General features: G+C 42.9%; 1 protein-coding gene across 2 annotated transcripts; it reads left to right on the top strand.

Annotated features, from left to right (window-relative positions):
• The first annotated feature begins 1,148 nt into the window (after positions 1-1,148).
• def8 (differentially expressed in FDCP 8 homolog) lies at positions 1,149-27,346 on the top strand. 2 transcript variants are annotated; one of them, XM_083759104.1, is made up of 12 exons: positions 1,149-1,288; positions 4,907-5,044; positions 7,435-7,532; positions 7,795-7,944; positions 11,517-11,658; positions 14,240-14,404; positions 17,624-17,751; positions 21,440-21,553; positions 21,780-21,860; positions 24,688-24,828; positions 25,334-25,443; positions 26,091-27,345. In XM_083759104.1, exons 2-12 carry the CDS (start codon positions 4,921-4,923, stop codon positions 26,182-26,184), a joined length of 1,347 nt encoding a protein of 448 aa, XP_083615230.1. In that variant the 5' UTR covers positions 1,149-1,288; positions 4,907-4,920; the 3' UTR covers positions 26,185-27,345. The 2 variants fall into 2 exon arrangements, with proteins under 2 accessions (XP_083615230.1, XP_083615231.1); XM_083759105.1 differs by lacking the exon at positions 21,780-21,860 and having other exon boundaries at positions 26,091-27,346.

The following is a 27,346-nucleotide window of genomic DNA, read 5'->3' as shown; positions in this document are numbered from 1 at the left end:
CCACTCTAACCAAGAAGCCATCTGCCTTGCTGAGTTTACTATTTGATCCGAAGAGGATGGATTCAGTTTTTCCCAGGTGTAAGGATAGTTTGTTATCAGCGAGCCAGGTGCAGATTCTACCGAGTTCAGAGCTGAGGGTCTTTTCAACCTGCAGTTTGTTCCTGTCCGAGACCAGCAGTGCTGAGTCATCTGCGAACAGGAACAAGTTGCAGTCACAAGCTGAAGTCATGTCGTTAACATAAATTAGGAACAGTAAAGGCCCTAGTATGCTTCCTTGTGGGACGCCACAGCTCACTGGGAGGGGAGGGGACAGTGTTCCGTTCACCTCCACCATCTGTACTCTCCCCTCCAGGTAGGATTGCATCCAGCTCACTGATGTGCTATCAAAACCAATAGCTTTAAGCTTGTTAACCAGTATGGAGTGGTTCACGGTGTCAAAAGCCTTTTGGAGGTCCAGCATGACCATGCCGCAGTATTTTCCAGCATCCACCTCCACCTCCAGGCTCAGTAAACCTCAACCTAAAGCACAACTAAGAAAGAAAGAAAGAAAGAACCTATAGCACAACAGATATGAGCAGAGTCTGTTATGCTGTTGAATGGACACAAGAGGGAAGCACAATATTGCTACTGAAAAGAGAAGTCTGACCACGTGACACAAGTAGTTCTTCTATCCCCATTATGAAGAATGGCATTTCCTTTTATTTGCATAGACGTAAACACTTACTTTAACAGCCTTTAAAGCCTTTCAAGGCCTTTACGGGATGGCCTTTGAAGGATTTATTAAGCCTTTAAATCCTTTAAAGGCTTAAAGGTGAGGTCTGACTTGATTGATTGATTGATTGATTGATAGAAGTGTATATTTGTACTTCTCTAAATGTTTTTAATGAATTGCAACCGGTGGGCCCTATTATAAACAAGTGTTATGCTTTTATGGTGTCCTCCACGGGAATGAGTTGTGCTTTAAATGTACTGTAATTTTGCAAACTGTTAATAAATACTTCAATCAATAGGAAGAAAAAAAATGACCACCCATTTTGTCAGCCTGACTCTTGAGTCACATTTCTGACCGACAGGCAGCAGACCTCCACTAGATGCCGCTGGTTGACCGCCGCCCCTTTCCGAGAAAAAAAAAACAGTGTCTGGGACTATCTGTGGCTGTAGTACCAAAACAAAGAGCCCACAGTTTAGGACAAAAGCTCCGTCAGCAGTCCGCAATATTTTGGCAGAAATGTCCAATTACCAAAATGAACGCGCATAAGCTTTTGTGATAACTACTGTCGACCATGTGGTAAGATAATTTCATTTTTTAGCTCATGCTTGTTGGATAACGTCGGCTAGCTGGTTAGCTTTAGCCACAACATTGTGCTTAAAAACATGTTCCTTTGATGACCATATAGTCACTTAGAAATATCCCAAATAATATCTTAAATAAATGATTTTCCTATGCAGTGTTTAGCAGCGTATATACATTACAATGATGTACCGCTTTATTTTGGTGGCAAGATGACATTGAGCTGCAGTGTTTTCTATTCCAGATTGATCCACCCCACCCCTGCCTCATCGTTTGTTCTCTATGTGGTTGACTTCAGGAATGGATAATAATTATAAACACTGATAAGAGGGTGGTTTTATTACATGTTAAAACGCTGGCTTGTGGCTTGTGCCATACACTGCACGAGGTGCTAGTGTCAGCAAATGAGCAGCTGGCTGCTGCCACTCACATATTATACGGCCCAAATCGATATAGCCAGAAGAAACTGCAGCAATATCATAATGCAGCACTGAACCAAATGATAGAATGATATGGCCTTGAATGTTTATGACTGAGCTCTATAGTCTACAGCTTGGCAATGGCATCCCTTAATATTAATAATCAAATTAATTTGCAGTGTCGTCAAGCAATAAAATACAACAATATCATATAGAAAAAAACCATCACAATACATGAGAAGATCAGGAAAAGAAAAACAAAATATATACTTGTGAATATACATACTAGATGGTAGGTTTACAAATACAAAGCTGAGACAAAACGATCTAAAAACAGTTCCATATTGTGGGGGTCTGTTAACCTCAATTTGCAACTCTAGATTTTTTTACAATAATAATAATAATAAACTTTATTTATATAGCACCTTTCATACATAAATGTAGCTCAAAGTGCTTTACAGAGCAAAAAAGATAATAAAAACAAAAGCAAAACAAAACAGCATTAAAACAGGCATGCAGTTAAAACAATAGGACAATAACGCAGTGTCAAATCAGGAGAAGGCAGTGGTACAAAGATAAGAACAGATAAACTAAGGCAACGACATTAAAAAAAAAGGAAAAACAAGCAGTAATACAATACAGTGAGGACGTGAATAACAAAAAATAAAAGATCATTTAAAATCAATGTTGTAGAGGTGGGTCTTGAGCTGAGCTTTAATGGGTTGAATCTAGCCATGGTTCATGACTACGAGAGTCATGAAGTAACTGCATCCTGTTTTTGGCGCTCGCTGCATTTACAAAATTTCCGTATATATAAACATTCGGAATTCAAATATAAAGTACTCACAATTTGTCCCACGGGTGTTAGTTAGTTGCTGCTCCAGCGATTAGAATTTCTGCATCCCGCGTTGTTTAATAAAAAGCATTTTTATCCGAGCTGTTATTTTGCCATTGGCTTTCAACTACGCACCCCTATCGCTCGGTGTGTTCGATATAGGTACGCTGACCGCCCTGCCAATACAGACTAATAGGCGAGTGCGCTCCCAGTGTGCAACTGTGGATTTCCCAAACGAACCCCGTTTGAAAAAAGTAGCCGGGGCGCTCGGTTAAAAAAGCTTTTTATTAAACAACGCGGGATGCAGCAATTCTAATCGCTGGCGCTGCTACTAACTAACACCCGTGGGACAAATTGTGAGTACTTTATATTTGAAATCTGAATGTTTATATATACGGAAATCTTGTAAATGCAGCGAGCGCCAAAAACAGGGCTAAGTTTCTTCATGACTGTCATGATAATCATCATGGCAGTCATGTTTCAGGGCTAGGTTGAATCTAGAGTTGCAGACAAGCTCCATCCACTTCCTATTCATCATTTTTGGTTTGCGATCTGCTTGTCTTAAACTACGTTAAACTCACCAACATTGCAGCTGTAGTCCAAGCTTGAATTATCCTCTTTCAATCTGCCGAGCTTGTTTTTCATAAAAATCCACCGTAGAGATGTTATGAGCTACTTTCTGTCAAGACATCCTCTGCAAGTGATTCTTTTTCTAAGTGCTGGAGTTTGGAAGCACTCGTCGTACGTCACTGAACGGCCCTGCGTTCAACCTGTTTCGAAATTGCACATAATGCAGGAGGCAGCAGCGCGACCCGTTAACAGAAACGAGTGCTTCCAAACTGCAACACTTAAAAAAAATAATCATTTGCAGAGGATGTCTTGACAGAAAGTAGCTCATAACATCTCTACGGTGGATTTTTATGAAAAACAAGCTCGGCAGATTGAAAGAGGATAATTCAAGCTTGGACTGCAGCTGCAATGTTGGTGAGTTTAACGTCATTTAAGACAAGCAGATCACAAACCAAAAATTATGAATAGGAAGTGGATGGAGCTTGTTGCAACTCTAGATTCATCCCATAATAAAAAAATCTAGAGTTGCAAATTGCGGCTAGGGGTCTGTGTGCTCACCTCGCCTCGCCAAGCTTTCCAGTGCACGGTTTTAAAACGACTCAAGGGTACCAGTGTGGTCAGTTTCAATGTCGTTTGCAGGTTATTTAGGGCCACAGAAGCTAAAAGCAGATCCACCAAGTTCAGAGCTAACTTTTGCAGAGAGAAAAACACACACACACACAGAGTAGGTAAGGCTGGATACATTGTTTTACAAGCAAGAAATGCACAGGTGACAATAGGGTACTTTTTGCCACACAGTACTTGATTATTGATCTCCTAACATCAGAAAAATGGGATTTAGATTGAAAAATCTATACAAATATGTTGCTGTCTGGTTGTTTCCTCTGCGGTGGAAAGTCTGGTGATGCCAGGTTAGTCCGGTTGTAATATCAGGGGCATCGAGTCAACCTGAAAGCGGTGTTGTTTTTCGTCGACTAAAAACTAAGACGAAAAATGTTCGTCGACTACCTTTTTTCACTGACGAAAACTAAGCTATGACTAAAACTAAGAGTAAATATATTGACAATTTTGTCAACAGATAAAAACTAGACTAAAATGCTAGGGAGGGGACTAGTGGACAAGAGATCCAGTATCTAAGTCATTTTACACTTGGTTGCATGCTGAAAATAGCAGATCTACAAGCTCACAACGTGTCGCACTGCGATGCATTGTGAGTTTGTAGATCAGCTATTTTCAGCAAGTGTAAAAACGGTCATTACGACGGCATCAATGCCCACCAAAATACATTTTAGTCGACTAAATCAACTGTAGATGATATTTAGTCTAGACTAAAACTAGACTAACACTAAAACATTCCAGGTGACTAAAATGTGACTGAAACTAAATGAAAACTATTGAAGAGACTATGACTAAAACCAACATTTGCTGCCAAAAACAACACTGCCTGAAAGTTGCTTTCCCATCTTGACTATTTGGAAGACCTGACTATACTAGAGTTGTACCGATACTGGTTACAAAAAAAACAGCCGATCTACAAGCATAAATGACAACTGACAAAGTGTAGATCGGAGATCAATTTGCATGATCTATGAGAAAGAGGGGTTAAAATAAGTGGTTACTCAACAAAAAGAAAGTACTCGTATCGGTACTCTGTATCGGCGAGTACTAAAAATGAAGTACTTGTACTCTGTCTGAAAGAAATGGTATCGGGACAACTCTAGACTATACTGTACTTGTCCACACAGGGTGACTGTATTATGTAATATAATATAATAACATATGTTTTGCTAGATGTGGCCATTGAAATGGCGTATGATGAGAGACTTGCGGTTTTTCGCCAACACCGACTCAACCCTTTTGACCGCGGGGAGGAGGAGGAGGAAGAGGAGGATGGTGTCCACGGAGACAACAGGACCCCCCCGAAACACGGTAAAGCTCTCCGTAGTGCTCTGGTCTGGGGGCACATTGTCATTAAAACGCGACCTCCTAACTGTCAAATATCGCCACACCTTAACCCATTTTGAACGATTCTACAAAATGTCTTCCAAATCCTGACAGTTTTCTGAAAAACCCTGTTTCTATGTCAGTCGTTCTCAAACATTTTCATGTCAAGGACCCCCAAGATTATTATGTAATTGGCCACCGACCCCCATCTGAAAATATGTTGTTCCAGGGACCCCTGGAACAACATAACTTTGGCTCTGAAATAATTTATATTCAAAGATTTGCGCCACATTTTCACGATTTTTCAAAAATAGCAGACCTAGTGCCACGCTATGAGCGTGTAGATCTGCTATTTTTAAGTGGTGCAACCACTTCTACATCCAGCATGCAATGTCCGTGTAGCTGTGTACCTGTTTGTGATGTCCCTCTGTACCTGTGTGAGCACGAGTGGTGTGCGCATGCGTGAAATTGGAACGAGAGAAGTATGTGACATGGCTGCCACCTGCTGGACGCAAACGATACAGAGAACCAATAGACGGGAGTTGCACCACTTGGTTCACACTGGTGTGATTTTTTTCAACAATGCTTAAAACACCAAAAGGGGTTCCTGCCCAGAATGGAAAGCATCCTCCTAACTGTAAAATATCACCACACCTTATGACCTTAAGTACCTGTTTTAGGTTCCTTGGCCTTTACAGTTTGATTGAAATATGTATTGCAGAATAGTTTGCAGAACAGTTTGCAGAATGACAGTACATTTCAAGCACAACTCAATACAAAGACTGCTAACAGTGAGTGGACAAATTCAGATTTTACGGGGGCCAGTTTCGAATTGCAGCCGTCCGTCTGTGACCTTGAAGTTCCCCAAAGCTGTTTATCCACTAAATCCAGCACACAAGAAAATCAAGAATCAAGAGGGGTTTACTCTCTTGTCCCTCACTCATACTGGTTCAAGCAGCAAACTGTCAGTGTGACATCATATACAGTACCTGCATTTACATTATAATAACTGGTACTTTTGCACTGCACAAATAATAAACATAAGTTGAAATTCAAAGCGTATGATGCACACTCAACAGTGAGTCATAGTAATCTGTTTCTTGTTTGTTGTTCTTGTTCAAATCAATGATCATAGATCATAAAAACCTATATGCCTCATTGGCCGCTGCAGGAAGGGACGCTGCCACTGGCGAATCACAAGGCGTCTCTTCCGGGACTTTCATCAATTGAAAGGAGCTTTTTTTGGCATGAGAAAACAAACGTTTACATTGCCTCCGAGCTGAAGGAGGCGCGGTCTACCTGTCTTATGTTCATGATTAATGGTGCCGCAAAGAGTTTCAAAAAGTGACCTGCAGGCTGCAGCATAACTGAAATAGCAAAATGGACTGGCTCTGGTTCTGAGAGTACATGTACTGTGTTTAGGCTCCCTATGTCTGTCTGTCTGTTTAGGGTACCAACAACAGGTGACAAAGTGGCTGTTGAGCACAGGTGCATGATGGGAAGCTGAGTTTTTAGCAGCCATTACGTAACACACACGCGCACTCACACATGCACACACATAGAGAGGCCAGGGAGGAGGGCTTGTACAGTATAGTACAGTTAGTAAGCAGTACAGCACCACTCAGTTCAGAGTCTCTGATTTTCTTTCTTTCTTCGATTGGTTTCTCCGATTGGTTCATTTTCAAATGATCTGGACTAGAGGACCACTTGTGATATGACTGGAAGTGTCTTGATTTAACCCATTCTGACCTGAGATCAGATTCATACGAGGTTTCCGCCGGACACACACTGGGTCTGATTAACCCATTCTGACCTGAGATCAGATTAAAAAAATGTCAGTTGTTCTTCGATTTTTCAAAAATAGCAGACCTACAAGCTCGTAGCGCGCCACTCGGTGGCGCGCTATGAGCTTGTAGAGCTGCTATTTTTCAATAGCTAAAGCATAACATGATGCCAACACCAAAATGGGTGCCCGTTCAGAATGGGTTAATTTAACTCTGAGAGTGTATAAAATGGAACCAAATTGACCCTAATGGGTCCATTTGGTTCCATTTGTACACTCTTGAGTTACAGACCCATAATTGTCCATTTGGTTCCAAACTATCATTTAGCTGGGGACCCTCTGGAACGCCCTCACTTTGGGAACCACTGGTGTGTACAGTAAGATAAGATCACTAGATACTGTATCTATGAATACATACCAACAGTCCATTTTATACTGCTCAGTAGTGATTGGTTGAAGTGCAGCAGGGCTTGTCATATACAGTATGTGTGAGCATTAACCATGCATGCCTGAACATAAGAGTCGGAGCACAGTCGCTGTGTGTGTTCTTTTAATGAGAGCTGTGCCTTGTGCTGCCGTCCTCTTCCCTTAGAGGCCAGACCCCAGCCCTTCTCCTCAGAGACCAGAACCCTGAGCTCTGATCGCGCCATGGATCTTGGCCTAGCCGAAGACCACTTCTCAAGGCCTTCCGTAAGTGTGTGTGTGTGTGTGTGTGTGTGTGTGGGTGTGTGTGGGTGTGTGTGTAAAAGAAAGTAGTAGTAGTGTATGTCATCAATGGGCTATCTTTTTTTTGCATGTGCAGCAGTTGTATTTGCTTGGACCATATAATGTAACCATCTTCTGATCAGTGTTTGGATCTATTGTATTGCGCCTCAGATCCAAATTGTAATAATTCAAATGTGTGTGTGTGTGTGTGTGTGAGCTCTTTAACCCGTTCATCCTCTTTACACAGAGATCATTTGTTGCGTCGGATATAGAACAGCTGAAGCTGGCCATCGAGGACTGTAAGAGACTGATCCTGGAGCTGCCTGAACACTCGGAGAGACAGAAGGACACTGTGGTCAAACTCATTCATCTGCGCCTCAAACTGCAAGAGCTCAAGGTACGGTACAGCAGCGGGGCCGAGTGAGGCGTAAACTGACAGCTGTGAAGAGAAGCACAAGAAAGTGCAACGTTAAACTGACTCGTTTAACCCATTCTGACCGGGCACCCATTTTGGTGTCAGCATCATGTTATGCTTTAGCTATTGAAAAATAGCAGATCTACAAGCTCATATCGCGCCACCGAGTGGCGCGATACGAGCTTGTAGGTCTGCTATTTTTGAAAAATCGAAGAGCGACTGACATTTTTAGAATCTGATCTCAGGTCAGAATGGGTTCATCAGACCAGTGTGTGTCCGGCGGAAACCTCGTATGAATCTGATCTCAGGTCAGAATGGGTTTTAACCCATTCTGGCGGAAACCTCGTATGAATCTGATCTCAGGTCAGAATGGGTTTTAACCCATTCTGACCTGAGATCAGATTCATACGAGGTTTCCGCCGGACACACACTGGTCTGATGAACCCATTCTGACCTGAGATCAGATTCTAAAAATGTCAGTCGCTCTTGTGCTGCGCTATGAACTTGTAGGTCTGCTATTTTTGAAAATTTGTGAAAAATTTGCCTCCAATCATTGAATATATATTCTTTCGGAGCGAACGTTTAACACTAGGAAGTCTGAGCAGCCGTTCTGACCGAATTTGAAATTTCAACGTTTATTTTCTTAGCCCATGGAGTCCAGAGAAAGTTCCCCTTGCATGACTTTGTCTAAATATTCGGTTGAAATCATCTCTGTTTTTTTTTCCATTTGAAACATTTTGTAAATATGATTTTAGGCATATATCTCTTACTCAGTCTGACTATAATCGGCCCAATCGACCGCCGTCACCCTTTCTCCCCCTCTCGTCTTTTGTTTGCGCTGCTTGATAATGGTGTTAATGGTGATTCCCCGACATTTCCTTTTCACTTGATATCGTTTCGTAGAGAGCGCCTACACAACCGATTTATATACCAAATGAAAGCCCCAATTCCATAGTTTACATGGTATTTTGATTTTTTTTAAATGAGCAAAAAATGAGCGAGTTATGGTGGTTATGGTGGTAGGGGTGGAGAAAAAAAAAAGAACACAAACAGACAGTTGGATCGAGACGGCATTGTTGTTGTTGTTGTTGTTCAACCCTGCATTCCATGTCCAACGAATTAAATCATATACGTTTGGCTGGTTAATTAACTTGGAATTTGTTTATTATTTTGATAAGATAATAGGAATATGAATACAATGATTATTATCATTGTTATTATTATTATTATTATTATTGAATGCTCGGTTAGACTCGACCCGACATTTACTTGCCATGAAGCGAGAACGCTTGCCGATGCGCGATACAAAATAAAAAGTGTTTGAATAATTCCAACCAGATAGACCTCCCGAACCGCTAAATGTTTTGTCAGTCAAAAGAACAGTTCTTTCTGCAAGCGACGTGGAACTTATGTAGGCATGCTGCTGTGGATTAATTTGTTCTGGCATATAGGCTCAATATCGCCAGCTCTTTGTCAGTCAAAAGAGTTCAGCCTGTCCGTCCTTCTTTATCTGTAAACTTTTTCTCTCTCTCTCCCTCTCAGGGAAGCATGCAAATGTTCATGAATTCAATAACTGCACGATATGTTATAAACAGCAGCTGAGCTGGTGTTTCTCCTCAACATGCAGTGCATTTCACGTGTGGAGTTTATTTTTTGTATCACCAGGCTGCAGGCTTTCTATTTAGTGTGCAAGGCTTACATCCGGTAAGCCACTGTATGCGCTGTTTTCCATACACAACACATACACGAACCGTATCCTCTCCTCACCGGATGTTGAATTCACAGTGCTAACGGCATTCTGAACGATGTTTTTTATTAATTAAACTGATATAACAACATAACGTGGCTAATAATTGTTTATTTGGAATGTACTTTGGCTGGTAATTTAGGTAAATATAACGCGACTCACTTGTATAAGTAATTTACCGCGGACAGGCCGCATTTAATGCAATACATTGGCTTTAGTAATGTTGTTAGCTTATAATATTAGCAACTGTAAGCTAACGGCTGGAGGACTACGGACAATCCGGTCAATAACATCATTACACTTAAACATTAATACAATTATGTCATGTTTACATGCCTAGTCAAGCAGTCTGTACATCGCGTGGGGTCACATATATTAATTACATTGATAACACACAAGAAAAGACAAGTGATCTTGCTCTTTTGGAAGGAAAAAAATAACAACAAAAGGCAGCAACGTGACACTCTTCCATGGCTATGTTGCAATATAGTACTAACGGGCAACGGCAAAATATATATTTTTCACATGTATTATTAGTTTTATACATTTTAGGAGTGAAAACATGTGTTAAGAAACATATTATGATTTAATTCGTTGGAAATGGGATGCAGGCTTGAACAATGTCTTCTCCAGCTGGAGAGGGACGTGTGGGGGAGAGAGTGGCCAATCAAATCGCACCAAAAACACGGTCCCCCTGACCGTTCAGCCGACTGAGTAGTAGTGAGTTTTTTCAGACTTCGTAGTGTTAACTCAAATCTTGCCCTCTACAATATTTTCTGTTTCTCATTTGGCCCCTTGGGAAAAATAATTGCCCACCTCTTCTGCACACAAAGCACACAACTGCCTAGTTTTATTCCTAATATAATTTATAGACAAAACTAAAACCTGTACAGTATATGGGAGAATGAAAACCCAAGTCCATGTCACTGTGCTCAGTTTGCTGCACAGTCTGGGTTTTCTTATCTTAACGTCATACATGTCCTCTTTCGCGCTGCTCGTTTACTGTAGTTATGTGAATTGTTAAACCCATAAAAAAAAGATGTTCACCTAATGATTGCCACAATGAGAGCCTGAGCAACCTGCAGTATACATAATGTATAACCGTGTGGTAGCTTTCCCTTCATTTAGTCTGAGGAAGGCCACCGAATCAATGCTGTGGTATTTCTCCAAAGAACTTATATTTTTGTTTAATCCATTTTGGGCGGGGAGAACCCCTTTTGGTGTTTTAAGCATTTTGTTATACTTTAGCTATTGAGAACTAGCAGATCGGCAAGGTCATGGTGCCGCGCTACAAGCTTGTAGATCTGCTTTTTTTTTTTTTATCGTGAAAATGTGGCACAAATCTTTGAATATATATTCTTTCAGAGCGAATGTTTTAACTCAAATCTTCTGAGGGGTTCCTGGAACCCAGTGTGCTGCATGGAGTGGACCCATGGGTGGGCCTTTCTACATGCAGTGTGCTGCATGGAGTGGACCCATGGGTGGGCCTTTCTACATGTAGTGTGCTGCATGGAGTGGACCCATGGGTGGGCCTTTCTACATGTAGTGTGCTGCATGGTCTAGACCCATGGGTGGGCCTTTCTACATGCAGTGTGCTGCATGGAGTGGACCCATGGGTGGGCCTTTCTACATGCAGTGTGCTGCATGGAGTGGACCCATGGGTGGGCCTTTCTACATGCAGTGTGCTGCATGTAGTAGACCCATGGGTGGGCCTTTCTACATGCAGTGTGCTGCGTGGAGTGGACCCATGGGTGGGCCTTTCTACATGTCCCGTGCTTGATGTCTCTGTCCTTTTGTTCCTCAACAGGACCCCGAGGAGGACGAACCCAATCTGAGGGTTCTTTTGGAGCACCGTTTCTCTAAGGAAAAGAGCAAGAGTGTCAAACAGACCTGTGACAAGTGTAGCACCATCATATGGGGCCTTATCCAGACGTGGTATACATGTACAGGTGAGGATCTATGGGGCCTTATCCAGACGTGGTATACATGTACAGGTGAGCATCTATGGGGCCTTATCCAGACGTGGTATACATGTACAGGTGAGGATCTATGGGGCCTTATCCAGACGTGGTACACATGTACAGGTGAGGATCTATGGGGCCTTATCCAGACGTGGTATACATGTACAGGTGAGGATCTATGGGGCCTTATCCAGACGTGGTATACATGTACAGGTGAGGATCTATGGGGCCTTATCCAGACGTGGTATACATGTACAGGTGAGGATCTATGGGGCCTTATCCAGACGTGGTATACATGTACAGGTGAGGATCTATGGGGATGCTGCTAGTGCACTGGTTCCCAAACTTTCCCATGTCAAGGACCCCCAAATTGACACTCATTAGCCCGCAGACCCCCATTTGAAAAGATATGACAGGGACCCCCATAAGAGAATATTCTCACGGCTCTAGCAGTGACTCTCAACCCGTTTAATTTCAAGGACGCCCCAGTTTGACTTTGAATTGCGCTACGGACCCCCCATTTAATGGCATTTCTATCTCTGGGACCCTGATGTAAATCAATGTTAATTTAACTCTGAGAGTGTACAATTTGTACACTCTCAGAGTTACAGACCAATAAGGGTCCATTTGGGCACCTAACTATTCATTTAGCTGGGGAACCCCCTGGAACTCCCTCGAGGACCCCTGGGGGTCCCCGGACCCCACTTTGGGAACCACTGTGCTCGTGTGCCAGGATGTGCAGGCATATTCAAAGTGACATTGACCAATAGCCGCTGCCAACATTTCAAGGGCACTTCTATCTCTAGGGTGGATATTCTTAACCTAGCCTCGGTACCAGGCTTTCATTTTTGTTGGTGCAAAAATTGAAAGCCTGGAGGAACGCATTGGCCGCTCTGGTCTAAAAGTGGGAGTCAACCCTTCCGGGTGGGCGTCGCTCCAAATGATGTGACGTAGCGCTGCACTAGGGGGGAGAGGAGGGGCCATGGGGTGACGGACAGATCGATGAGATCCAATCAGGGCGTGCGCAAATCTCAGCCGCGACCCGCCCCTCTAGACCAGAAACCTAACACGTTAGCTCAGGCTATTCTTAACCTGACTCTGCCAGATTTGGGTGGTATTGGTAAATGATGCATTTATATAGTGCCTTTTTTCCCCAAGGCGCTTTACATAGATTGTGCATTACATTCACCCATTCACACACACACACACATTCACACACCGATGGCGGCGGAAACCATGCAAGGCACAAACGTGCACATCGTGAGCAATCAGGGGTTCAGAGTCTTGCTCAAGGACACTTCGACACTAACTCTGGGAGAGCCCACAGGGATCGAACTGGGAACCTCTCGGTTCCACTCTACCGCTGAGCCACCGCCACCCCGTGCCGTGTTGATTCACAAGTTCGCAATCCAGCATCCGATGAACCGTTTCGGACCAATCAGCCGGCCTGGGTCGGACCAATCGGGCGGGATCTTGGCGAGACCGGGTGTGACGCCATGGAGAAGCGGTCTGTCTGTTGCAGCTGTATTTCCTTGGAGCACCTTAAAATGTTGAAAATCGTCTTCTATTCTTGAAAGCCAGCGAAGACGTGACCTACACATGCAACACGATAAGAGGTTTCTAAAAAAAGTTTTGAACCTAATCTTACCAGGCGTTCGCAAAATCCTTTTTTATCGTTCGTGGGGGCTGTTTACATTCCTGCTGTCTGCAGCTATCTGGCGTAGTCTGGTTAGGATATTCTACCTAGAATCATTTATTTAATTAAGGATTTTGTTATACTTTAGCTATTGAAAAATAGCAGATCTACAAGCTCATAGCGCTATGAGCTTGTAGGTCTGCTATTTTTTTTTTCTCGTGAAAATGTGGCACAAATCTTTGAATATATATTCTTTCAGAGAAGAGGGAACAACGTATTTTGAGATTTGGGGTCAGCAGCCAATTACATATATTTTGTGGGTCCTTGACATGAAATAATCTGAGCACCACCGACAATAGAAACATAGTATGGTATGGATGTTTGTCTGCAGCCCTAAAGTCACAACTGCTGCAACAACTGAACATTTGTTCAAAGATTGTTGGACAACAACTTCTGAAACTTTATACATCCACATATGATAACAGCATCTTAAGGTTAGCAAGGAATATCACCTCTAATACTAAGCATGTGTTGTATGGAGAATATAGGTTGCTACCTTCAGGAAGGAGATATGGTGTACCAGCATACAATAAGGTCAGACTAAAGAGGTCCTTTGTCTACCAGTCGACCTTGAGGCTTAATCAGGAGATGTAGTAGCCACAGGATAATCTAAGCGGTGGATATTGCTCATGTCTCTATGTATGTAAATTGTCTTGTTATTTGTGTTTTGTATATGTGTTTCTGCATACTTGGCTGCTGTGTCGCAAGACAAATTTCAGTGTGAAATGACAATAAAGTACTATATCATATCATATCATAGGGTTTTTCAGAAAACCGTCATAATTTAGAAGACATTTTGTAGAATCGAGCTCGGGTCTAAATGGGTTGAAATATCATGCCAGATGTGTCTCTTTTTGTCTTCAACATTTGCAGGTTGCTATTACCGTTGCCACAGCAAATGCATGAACCTAATCACCAAGCCTTGTGTGAGGTCAAAGGTGAGCCACCAGTCCGAGTACGAGCTCAGCATCTGCCCTGAGATAGGACTGGACCGACAAGACTACCGCTGTGCAGAATGTCGCACTCCTGTGTCACTGCGTGAGTGTGCATACATTGTACTGTTATGGCGGTTATAATATCACTCCTGTGTCACTGCGTGAGTGTGCATACATTGTATTGTTATGGCGGTTATAATATCACTCCTGTGTCACTGCGTGAGTGTGCATACATTGTACTGTTATGGCGGTTATAATATCACTCCTGTGTCACTGCGTGAGTGTGCATGCATTGTACTGTTATGGCGGTTAGAATATCACTCCTGTGTCACTGCGTGAGTGTGCATGCATTGTACTGTTATGGCGGTTATAATATCACTCCTGTGTCACTGCGTGAGTGTGCATACATTGTACTGTTATGGCGGTTAGAATATCAATTGCTTCTTCCATTCATCGAGAAGCACAGGTTTTTAATCTATTAACTACTAAATGGCTCAAACAAGCTCAGTGTGTCACGATATTGTCGATTGTGTGTCGGCTATTTTCAAAATGTAAGACTGTCATTGTTTTTTTGTATTTTGTGAACACCTTTCACCTAGAATGACACGCCCCAAAATAGTGATTGATTATTATATTTTATCCTTTTATTTAATTATCGCTTGGCACAATTAGTTTATATAATCGATGATGTATATTAGTGTCCGGGTAGCTCAGTCGGTAGAGCACTTATTATGGGTTGGATCCTGGTGTGTGAGTAGCACGGCTTTTATGTGCCAAGTCGTGCGGTAAGTATACTGGGAGCTGATGGTATCCTCCACCTCAGCAGTCCATCTACCAGATGTCTAGCGCATTGGGAAAGGGGGATAAACTCCCACGCTCCGGATGATACCGACAATAAGCAGGGATCCATAGTTAACGTTTAGTTATCACAAGGTCATGCTTTTTGTTTATGAGGCCATTTGTAATTAAAAGAAAACACATTACCATTCCTTTGTATTTTTTAACACATTCTGGGTGAGAAGTTGGGAACCCCTTTTGGTGTTTTAAGCATTATGTTATGGTTTAGCTATTGAAAAATAGCAGACTAGTAAACTAGACAACTTAAGTCAACTAGTAAAAATGACTAGAAGTGAATGCCCTATTGTATGTGTGTTGTGTTGTATCTCATAGGGGGTATTCCGTGTGAAGCCAGGCAGTGTGATGTGATGTGTTCTATCTTAAAAAACTTAAAAAAAAACTTAACTTAAAATTAAAAACTTTAAAAAAACCCTTTAAAAACACTTAACTTCAAAAAACTTAACTTCAAAATAAAATCTTAAAAACTTAAAAAAACACAAAAAAACTTTACTTAAAAAAACCCCTTTAAAAACACTTAACTTCAAAAAACTTAACTTAAAAATAAAATCTTAAAAAAAACACAAAAAAGAGAACTTTAAAAATAAAACCTTAAAAAAGTATGTAATTTATTCTAATTGTTGTTATTGCCATTTACGAGCTGCGTTCGCTTCCCGCGTTTGCGCGTCTTACTTGTGTGATGTGTTGTGTTGTATCTCATAGGGGGTATTCCCTGTGAGGCCAGGCAGTGTGATGTGATGTGATGTGATGTGTTGTGTTGTATCTCATAGGGGGTATTCCCTGTGAGGCCAGACAGTGTGATGTGATGTGATGTGTTGTAGGGTTGGGTGACGATACGAATACATCGTCAATCGCGAATATACGAATCCAATCGCCGAATATTTTTATTAGGCGATTTCTCGGGACGATTTAGCCCAATTAACATGTAAAGTGTGAGCAACATGTGAATCAGCAAACAACAGCGGCCGGGTGGAAATCCCCCGTTATAATGGTATGCTCCCAGCCTCCCACAGTCCCCGCACTCAGCACTGTCAGCAGCCAGCATCGGGCAGTGACGGGCACCGCGGCACGGCACTTACGGCAGCCTGGCTGGGAGCCTGTAGCCTACATGTTGTTTAAGCTCCGGAGTCCAGACCCATGCAGTTTAATAATATACAGTCACAACAGAATGCACACTGCTGTCTCGTGTCTCATCACAATACCAATGCGCCACCCGTGAGTGGCGGGGGGGAAATAAAAAAAACTGTCTACTAGTGTTAGTGTATAGGCACGGGGATCATTCATTAGCTTAGCGATTAGCTTAGCGTGTAGCCAATACTGGTGCAACCCACTGATTGAACTTCATCTCCGCCTGTAATCCAAGTTATTTTTATTGACAACGTGAACGAACCCCGACACCAGCGCTGCAAAAATAGACAGATCTACAAGCTCTCAACGCGTAGCGAACGGCACTGCAAAAACAGGCAGGACATGCCTTGAGAGCCTGTGTGGATCAGCCCGGGGCGGCCGCAGCAGCTTGTGGGCTCCGCTCCGAGCCTCCGACGACCGGTGCGGGGAGGGAAGGGAGCTAGTTACCCTGGCTGCGCTGCAGTCTGCAGAAACAGACTGATCTACAAGCTCTCAACGCCTAGCGAACGGAGCTGCGAAAACAGGCAGGACGCGGCGCCTTGAGAGCTTGTAGATCTGGCTTTATTGCGACCTGCAGTGAGCTGTTCTCACTTTACTTTTATGACACGAATACATCGTCAATCGGCGAATATTGGTCAGACGATTGGCGGTTGAAAAAAATTGGCATATCGCCCAACCTTAATGTGTTGTGTTGTATCTCATAGGGGGTATTCCCTGTGAGGCCAGACAGTGTGATGTGATGTGATGTGTTGTGTTGTATCTCATAGGGGGTATTCCCTGTGAGGCCAGACAGTGTGATGTGATGTGATGTGTTGTGTTGTATCTCATAGGGGGTATTCCCTGTGAGGCCAGGCAGTGTGATGTGATGTGATGTGTTGTGTTGTGTTGTATCTCATAGGGGGTATTCCCTGTGAGGCCAGACAGTGTGATGTGATGTGATGTGTTGTGTTGTATCTCATAGGGGGTATTCCCTGTGAGGCCAGACAGTGTGATGTGATGTGATGTGTTGTGTTGTATCTCATAGGGGGTATTCCCTGTGAGGCCAGACAGTGTGATGTGATGTGATGTGTTGTGTTGTATCTCATAGGGGGTATTCCCTGTGAGGCCAGACAGTGTGATGTGATGTGATGTGATGTGTTGTATCTCATAGGGGGTATTCCCTGTGAGGCCAGACAGTGTGATGTGATGTGATGTGATGTGTTGTATCTCATAGGGGGTATTCCCTGTGAGGCCAGGCAGTGTGATGTGATGTGATGTGATGTGTTGTATCTCATAGGGGGTATTCCCTGTGAGGCCAGACAGTGTGATGTGATGTGATGTGATGTGTTGTATCTCATAGGGGGTATTCCCTGTGAGGCCAGGCAGTGTGACTACACAGGCCAGTATTACTGCAGCACATGCCACTGGAATGACACGGACATCATCCCAGCGCGAGTCATTCACAACTGGGAGTTTGAACAACGCAAGGTAACCCTGGATTACCACACTGGATTTGGCACAGTGCAAATGATTTGAAACAAAGTTGAAGTGTTGAGATTACAGAAGGTCCTTGAATTCATACAGGCTACCTGAATCTCTAAAGTGTATTATAGAGTATATTCCTAAAATTTGCTGCACTTTAGGGCAACAATTGCACTGATCTGTTGGTCTTGGTTAATTACCACCTTGTTAAAAAAAAACTGTTTTATTGGTTAAGCTTATTTAGTCACTATTCATTAATTCACTTGTATCACTGTTCTAAGGTCAAACATTGATATGAGATTAAAATGGGATTCGATTAATTAATTACAAAGCCTCTAATTTGATTATTTATAAAAACATTATCGAGTCCCAGCGCTAGTTTTCGCTATAACGTGTGTGCACATTGTAGAGCCATTCAGTCAGTGTGTGTGTGTGCACATTGTAGAGCCATTCAGTCAGTGTGTGTGTGTGTGCACATTGTAGAGCCATTCAGTCAGTGTGTGCGTGCACATTGTAGAGCCATTCAGTCAGTGTGTGTGTGTGCACATTGTAGAGCCATTCAGTCAGTGTGTGTGTGCACATTGTAGAGCCATTCAGTCAGTGTGTGTGTGTGTGCACATTGTAGAGCCATTCAGTCAGTGTGTGCGTGCACATTGTAGAGCCATTCAGTCAGTGTGTGTGTGTGCACATTGTAGAGCCATTCAGTCAGTGTGTGTGTGTGTGTGTGCACATTGTAGAGCCATTCAGTCAGTGTGTGTGTGTGTGCACATTGTAGAGCCATTCAGTCAGTGTGTGTGTGTGTGTGTGTGCACATTGTAGAGCCATTCAGTCAGTGTGTGTGTGTGTGCACATTGTAGAGCCATTCAGTCAGTGTGTGTGTGCACATTGTAGAGCCATTCAGTCAGTGTGTGTGTGCACATTGTAGAGACATTCAGTCAGTGTGTGTGTGCACATTGTAGAGCCATTCAGTCAGTGTGTGTGTGTGTGTGTGCACATTGTAGAGCCATTCAGTCAGTGTGTGTGTGTGTGCACATTGTAGAGCCATTCAGTCAGTGTGTGTGTGCACATTGTAGAGCCATTCAGTCAGTGTGTGTGTGCACATTGTAGAGCCATTCAGTCAGTGTGTGTGTGTGTGTGCACATTGTAGAGCCATTCAGTCAGTGTGTGTGTGTGCACATTGTAGAGCCATTCAGTCAGTGTGTGTGTGTGTGTGTGTGTGCACATTGTAGAGCCATTCAGTCAGTGTGTGTGTGCACATTGTAGAGACATTCAGTCAGTGTGTGTGTGCACATTGTAGAGCCATTCAGTCAGTGTGTGTGTGTGTGCACATTGTAGAGCCATTCAGTCAGTGTGTGTGTGCACATTGTAGAGCCATTCAGTCAGTGTGTGTGTGTGCACATTGTAGAGCCATTCAGTCAGTGTGTGTGTGTGCACATTGTAGAGCCATTCAGTCAGTGTGTGTGTGCACATTGTAGAGCCATTCAGTCAGTGTGTGTGTGCACATTGTAGAGCCATTCAGTCAGTGTGTGTGTGTGTGTGTGTGTGCACATTGTAGAGCCATTCAGTCAGTGTGTGTGTGTGCACATTGTAGAGCCATTCAGTCAGTGTGTGTGTGTGTGCACATTGTAGAGCCATTCAGTCAGTGTGTGTGTGTGCACATTGTAGAGCCATTCAGTCAGTGTGTGTGTGTGCACATTGTAGAGCCATTCAGTCAGTGTGTGTGTGTGTGTGTGTGTGCACATTGTAGAGCCATTCAGTCAGTGTGTGTGTGCACATTGTAGAGCCATTCAGTCAGTGTGTGTGTGTGTGTGTGCACATTGTAGAGCCATTCAGTCAGTGTGTGTGTGTGTGTGTGCACATTGTAGAGCCATTCAGTCAGTGTGTGTGTGTGTGCACATTGTAGAGCCATTCAGTCAGTGTGTGTGTGTGTGTGTGTGCACATTGTAGAGCCATTCAGTCAGTGTGTGTGTGTGTGCACATTGTAGAGCCATTCAGTCAGTGTGTGTGTGCACATTGTAGAGCCATTCAGTCAGTGTGTGTGTGCACATTGTAGAGACATTCAGTCAGTGTGTGTGTGCACATTGTAGAGCCATTCAGTCAGTGTGTGTGTGTGTGTGTGCACATTGTAGAGCCATTCAGTCAGTGTGTGTGTGTGTGCACATTGTAGAGCCATTCAGTCAGTGTGTGTGTGCACATTGTAGAGCCATTCAGTCAGTGTGTGTGTGCACATTGTAGAGCCATTCAGTCAGTGTGTGTGTGTGTGTGCACATTGTAGAGCCATTCAGTCAGTGTGTGTGTGTGCACATTGTAGAGCCATTCAGTCAGTGTGTGTGTGTGTGTGTGTGTGCACATTGTAGAGCCATTCAGTCAGTGTGTGTGTGCACATTGTAGAGACATTCAGTCAGTGTGTGTGTGCACATTGTAGAGCCATTCAGTCAGTGTGTGTGTGCACATTGTAGAGCCATTCAGTCAGTGTGTGTGTGTGTGTGTGCACATTGTAGAGCCATTCAGTCAGTGTGTGTGTGTGCACATTGTAGAGCCATTCAGTCAGTGTGTGTGTGCACATTGTAGAGACATTCAGTCAGTGTGTGTGTGCACATTGTAGAGACATTCAGTCAGTGTGTGTGTGCACATTGTAGAGCCATTCAGTCAGTGTGTGTGTGTGTGTGTGCACATTGTAGAGCCATTCAGTCAGTGTGTGTGTGTGCACATTGTAGAGCCATTCAGTCAGTGTGTGTGTGCACATTGTAGAGACATTCAGTCAGTGTGTGTGTGTGTGTGTGTGCACATTGTAGAGCCATTCAGTCAGTGTGTGTGTGTGCACATTGTAGAGCCATTCAGTCAGTGTGTGTGTGTGCACATTGTAGAGCCATTCAGTCAGTGTGTGTGTGTGCACATTGTAGAGCCATTCAGTCAGTGTGTGTGTGTGCACATTGTAGAGCCATTCAGTCAGTGTGTGTGTGCACATTGTAGAGCCATTCAGTCAGTGTGTGTGTGTGTGCACATTGTAGAGCCATTCAGTCAGTGTGTGTGTGTGTGTGTGTGCACATTGTAGAGCCATTCAGTCAGTGTGTGTGTGTGCACATTGTAGAGCCATTCAGTCAGTGTGTGTGTGTGTGTGTGTGCACATTGTAGAGCCATTCAGTCAGTGTGTGTGTGTGCACATTGTAGAGCCATTCAGTCAGTGTGTGTGTGTGCACATTGTAGAGCCATTCAGTCAGTGTGTGTGTGTGCACATTGTAGAGCCATTCAGTCAGTGTGTGTGTGCACATTGTAGAGCCATTCAGTCAGTGTGTGTGTGCACATTGTAGAGCCATTCAGTCAGTGTGTGTGTGTGCACATTGTAGAGCCATTCAGTCAGTGTGTGTGTGTGTGTGTGTGTGTGCACATTGTAGAGCCATTCAGTCAGTGTGTGTGTGTGCACATTGTAGAGCCATTCAGTCAGTGTGTGTGTGCACATTGTAGAGCCATTCAGTCAGTGTGTGTGTGTGTGTGCACATTGTAGAGCCATTCAGTCAGTGTGTGTGTGCACATTGTAGAGCCATTCAGTCAGTGTGTGTGTGTGCACATTGTAGAGCCATTCAGTCAGTGTGTGTGTGTGTGCACATTGTAGAGCCATTCAGTCAGTGTGTGTGTGTGCACATTGTAGAGCCATTCAGTCAGTGTGTGCTCTTACAGTCTGTCTGCTGGGCAGGTCTGTCGATCCTCGTTCCGTTACTTGGCTCTGATGATGCCGCGACCTGTCCTCAAACTGAAGGAGATCAACCCGCTGCTCTTCAACTTTGTGGAGGAACTGGTGGAGATTAGGGTGAGTACTGTCCTCAGTGACCTGACCTGATGAGGCAGTTCTGTACAAGATTTAACATTTTTAGAGTCTTGAAAGGTTTGGAATGAAAATGCTTTTTACAAGTAACATGTTAATAGGCCTGTCACAATTACATAATTGCCTGATGGCGCATAATGTGTGTGTGTGTGTGTGTGTGTGTGTGTGTGTGTGTGTGTGTGTGTGTGTGTGTGTGTGATCACTCTTGCAGAAGCTTCGTCAAGATATCCTTTTGATGAAGCCATATTTCATCACCTGTAAGGAAGCGATGGAGGCTCGGCTATTACTCCAGGTCAGCACTGCGTCATGACGAGAAACATACGATGCACCAAATCTGATATGCAGTCACATTTCTCATGCCATGCTTTGTGTTTAGATTTAATGGGAACAGCGCCACCATGTTGAATATTCATTTACATGTGCTTGATGTGGCCGTACCTGTCATGTGGGGACATAAACACATCACAAAGGCTCGTTTCCATGACCCCACATGATACATCACAGAATATTATTTGGAGTAATATCTCACTGATTAACCACTTAACCCATTCTGACCGGGCACCCATTTTGGTGTTGGCATCATGTTATGCTTTAGCTATTTAAAAATAGCAGATCTACAAGCTCATATCGCGCCACCGAGTGGCGCGATACGAGCTTGTAGGTCTGCTATTTTTTGAAAAATCGAAGAACGACTGACATTTTTAGAATGAGATCTCAGGTCAGAATGGGTTCATCAGACCAGTGTGTGTCCGTCGGAAACCTCGTATGAATCTGATCTCGGGTCAGAATGGGTTAAGCCCAATTTGATCCCATTTAGAGCTGAGAACAGATTCTACATTCTAAAGTTTCCTGAAAAACCATATGTTTCTATGTCAGCGGTGCTCAACCTTTTTCACGTCAAGGACCCCCAGAATTATCTGTATTTGGCCGCCCGACCACTGTACTTGGGCTATTCAATAATTTAGATCTACATGCTCAATATTACGTCCCAGCACCAAGGCTATCCACAGTTTTCAGCAACTCATACACGTAACCAAGCTTAAATTCAACTGGTGTTCCACCAAAGTAATCCATCAGATGCCAGAACATGGCCAGGTACAAAAATATGCAATTATGTATTCACATGATGTGCCTTGCTTGCCTAGTGTAGTGTGAATGACTGCTTGTGCTTGCTTTTATTAGTGTTATTAGTGCAGATCGATCTAAACAGACATATTGCATGTGTAATTATCATAACAATTTACACAATTTATATTCACATTATGCCCCACCAAGATATACTTCCAGCATTAAATCATAGATGTCAATTGAAGAACCACGTCAAGTTTAAACATTCATTTTATTCATTGTATTTGTAGGTTATAAATTATTGTCCCGGCATGAAGGGAATAGGTGCTCAGTGCTCTTTTCTGTAATAGATTAACAACATTTGGTAAAAAAAATAGCCAATTTTACAAGCTTGCGATGTGATGCAACATGTTGTGAAGTCACGGTTATTTCATGGTTATTTTGATGGAATTTCTCAATTTTCTCACTTTGCTTCGCTTGCCTTTTATGTAGCCTGCCTTGAAATGTAGCACTTGTTTGTCACAATCAGTACATTATTTGCAGCTGATGTTTTTCAGTTGGAGACATTCTAAATCACTTTGACACAATGACTACTGTGGAAACACATGATTTGTTTATCGGACTCCCCCTGGTCATAAACACGCTTCTGCTCAAATTAACCCATTCTGACCTGAGATCAGATTCATACGAAGGTTTCCACTGGACACACACTGGTCTGATTGACCCATTCTGACCTGAGATCAGATTCTAAAAATGTCAGTCGCTCTTCGATTTTTCAAAAATAGCAGACCTACAAGCTCGTATCGCGCCACTCGGTGGCGCGATATGAGCTTGTAGATCTGCTATTTTTAAATAGCTAAAGCATAACATGATGCCGACGCCAAAATGGGTGCCCGGTCAGAATGGGTTAAATGTACTGCTATGACCTAGTGGTCATTCTTGTTGTTGTTGTTGTTGTTGTTGTTGTAGTAGTAGTACATTATGATTGCTTGAAGCAGTTAATGAACAGAACACTGCTGATTTGATGAACCCATGGCCTTACCTCGAGTAGTGCCACACTTAGGCCAAACTTCCAGTTGCACACAAGCTGTCTGAAAATGGGCATGACATCTAGTCGTGCCACCCTCAAGCCATAATATCTTGTGTGTCTCTTAGACTCTTAGCCTGTCGCAAAATGGTGAAAAACTGTTTAAAGGTTTTATGACATTCATTTTCATTTTTTTTTCTTTTTTTTTTTCTTTTAGGTTTTATGACCTCAATTACATCCAAAAAACCTGAACTTTGAACATTCAGTGGATTTTCTGTGGTCTGAAGTTTTCTTTGGGGTTTGGAAGCCTTTTGAGCTACAATGAAAACAGGCAACACAGTGAAAACAGTGACATCTGCTGGCAAATCCCATTGACATATATGGGATTCGCAGGGTCTTACATCACTTACTGCCGGCAAATCAGAGCACCTGTTTGAGCCAGAAAACGCCAGATCACAGAAAATCTACTGAATGTTAAAAGTTTATGTTTTTTGGGTGCAATTGAGATTAGAAAACCTAAAAAAAATAAGAACAATTCCAAAACCTTTTTTTTAATGTCACATTCCCTTTAAATGAATCGGGCATTCATTACATATTGTGGGAAACTGAAAATGTTTAAGAACCTGTGCCAGAGACAATTATATAATACGGTCACAATGCTCGAAATAAATTTGTATTAGTTTATTCATTTATTCAATGATGGACACACAATCAGCAGAGCTCACATAATCTAGATCTCACACTGATACCTGATTTAATAATCTTTTATGAAGGTTATCATCCCTGTCAACTTTTGCCTTTTCAGACATCACACGAAAAGTGATTATTTTGTCTTTGCTCACTGTGTGGCTATCATTGTTCTTTTCTTTTCTTTTTTTTTTAGGTTGCCCTGTGTTTTTTGTAATGCCATAGCAGTTGTTTCCCCTTATCATTTAGTATTTCTTCACCATTTTGTATACTTTACCTTTGTGATTCATCATTGTACAAATGTACTAATTACGTTTGATACTGTATATGTCCACAGCTCCATGATCGCCAGCACTTTGTGGAGAATGATGACATGTACTCATTACAAGACTTGATTGACATCTCCAGTGGTAGACTCAGCTGCTCTCTCACCGAGATCCACACCACTTTTGCTAAGCACATCAAATTAGACTGCGAGGTACGTAGGCTTTTTCATGCACGAAACACAGCATAATACTGATGAAGTTGGCCCAGGCCGTGGCGTAACGGTCTGGGCACCTGACTGGTAATCCAGTCGCAGTGTGCCGCGGGTTCGACTCCCGAGCCCGACACGGCCTTTACTGCATGTCATCCCCCCATCTCTCTCCCGTTTCCTGTCAGCCTACTGTCTGTCCCTTAAAAAATCAATAAAAAGGCGTAAGCCGCAAAAAAAATATCTTAAAAAATATATATATATACTGATGAAGTCTCCTCAATAATCGTAAAAGGCCATGCCTAAAATAGGCCTGTCACAATTACATAATCGTCATAACGTGTGTGTGTGTGTGTGTGTGTGTGTGTGTGTGTGTGTGTGTGTGTGTGTGTGTGTGTGTGTGTGTGTGTGTGTGTGTGTGTGTGTGTGTGTGTGTGTGTGTGTGTGTGTGTGTGTGTGTGTGTGTGTGTGTGTGTGTGTGTGTGTGTGTGTGCGCGTGTGCGTGTCATAGCGCTGTCAGGCCAAAGGATTTGTGTGTGAACTGTGTAAGGAGGGAGACATCCTGTTCCCCTTCGACAGTCACACGTCAGTCTGCCATGACTGCTCTGCTGTCTTCCACAGGTCAGCCAATCACATCAATCAAACATTAACCACTTAAACCCTCCATTCTTATTCAGAGAGTGGCGACACGCTTTGATCTCGCTGCAAAGCGGGTGCCTATGGGCTATAGCTCCAAACATTGGAACTACTATGGGCTATAGTTCCAAACATTGGAACTACTATGGGATATAGTTCCAAACATTGGAACTACTATGGGCTATCGTTCCAAACATTGGAACTACTATGGGCTATAGTTCCAAACATTGGAACTACTATGGGCTATAGTTCCAAACATTGGAACTACTATGGGCTATCGTTCCAAACATTGGAACTACTATGGGCTATCGTTCCAAACATTGGAACTACTATGGGCTATAGTTCCAAACATTGGAACTATCCCATTGAGATAGAATGAGCACTTCCACATTCCATTGTTACAATGGGAGTCAACGCTAGTGTCGCCACTCTCTTACTCTGATTCAAACGTACCTGCACTCAGTCTTCCTCAGACTGCTTTTTTCCCCCCCCATCTACACCAAATGTCTTTGCCACAAATTCCTACAAGGTCACAACCGCAATGCGTTAAAAAGCAAGACAATATACAGCGTTATGTTGCTGTAGCAGCAGTAACAATTGTTATTATGTATACATTTGTTTGGTTTGTTTAGAGATTGTTACTACGACAACTCCACAACTTGTCCCCGGTGTGCCAGGATGACAGAGCGCAGGAATGATGAGCCATCGGATATGAAGGATGTGTGAATGGCATGAGAGAGGAGAGCAGCGTACCTGGTGTTTACTGTGACTGGCATGGGAGGGGAGGGGAGCGTACCTGGTGTTTACTGTGACTACAAGTGGATTTTGCACTTTGCCTAAAGGTTTGATTCATACTTTTTTGTGCGCAGCTGTCGCACGCCGAAAGATATCAGATATACAAGCGTCGTGAGCCTGTGGAACAGCCATTTTCCGCCTGAGACCCTGGCGTGCAAACAAAGTAGAAATCAGGCTTAACATTGCATGCCACTCTATCAAGACATTCTGATGAAAGTGTTCCGACTACAGTGACTCGCTCTATTCTGTGCAGTCTTTGTGTTTTGTGGGAGATGTTTATAATGTGTCTTAAATTTATTCCATTTCAGTGCACTACGTAATGGATAGCAGGGTATACTGTACTCACAAGCCCACCTCGACATTTATTTTTTTATTTTTAACCCAAGGTTTTACTTGATACTCTGAGACTGGTTGTACTAAGTACTATGATGTGTTTATGTATGTGGTGTATGTGTGTCTATTTACCAAAAAATCTAATGTTTCAAAATGAACATAGTGGACCGACCTGTACAAAACAATAAGTACAGAAGGTCATTCTGGGCATGCAATATTTGCCATTGAAAACCTCAACTGTGTCAATTTATAATCCATGTTGAAATCCCCCGAAATGGAAAAAAATAAAATACTAAAATTAAGCTACTCATGCTAACACACAAGGGTGTGCCATTGATACACTCTGGGCCAGATTCACCACGGCGTTTACGCTCATATCTTGAGCGGACGGACATTTACGATCGTCCCCAAGTTACGTGTTGAATTCAGCATTTGAACTTGGCCGTGACGTGGTCGTACATTCCGCTCATTTCCACGTCAGCTCGAAGGGTGCCGTACCAGTGATCAAAACATGCGTGTATTATGTATTTAGAATGCTTTAGTCTTCATGCTGAATCAATTAATAGTCCCCGAACCTAAAAAAAAAAGATGTATGTGCCCAGCATTTGTCAACACACACATACAGTACATATATAAAAGGAAAAATAATGTGTCAACTTTGTTTAGCTTATGTTATGCTGATGCAAATTCCACTGGAAATTCCAACTTAACCCATTCTGACCGGGCACCCATTTTGGTGTCGGCATCATGTTATGCTTTA

Source organism: Protomyctophum parallelum (assembly GCF_964188405.1).
Source record: "Protomyctophum parallelum genome assembly, chromosome: 2".
Classification (NCBI taxonomy): Eukaryota; Metazoa; Chordata; class Actinopteri; order Myctophiformes; family Myctophidae; genus Protomyctophum; species Protomyctophum parallelum.
This window is presented reverse-complemented; position numbering and strand designations above follow the sequence as displayed.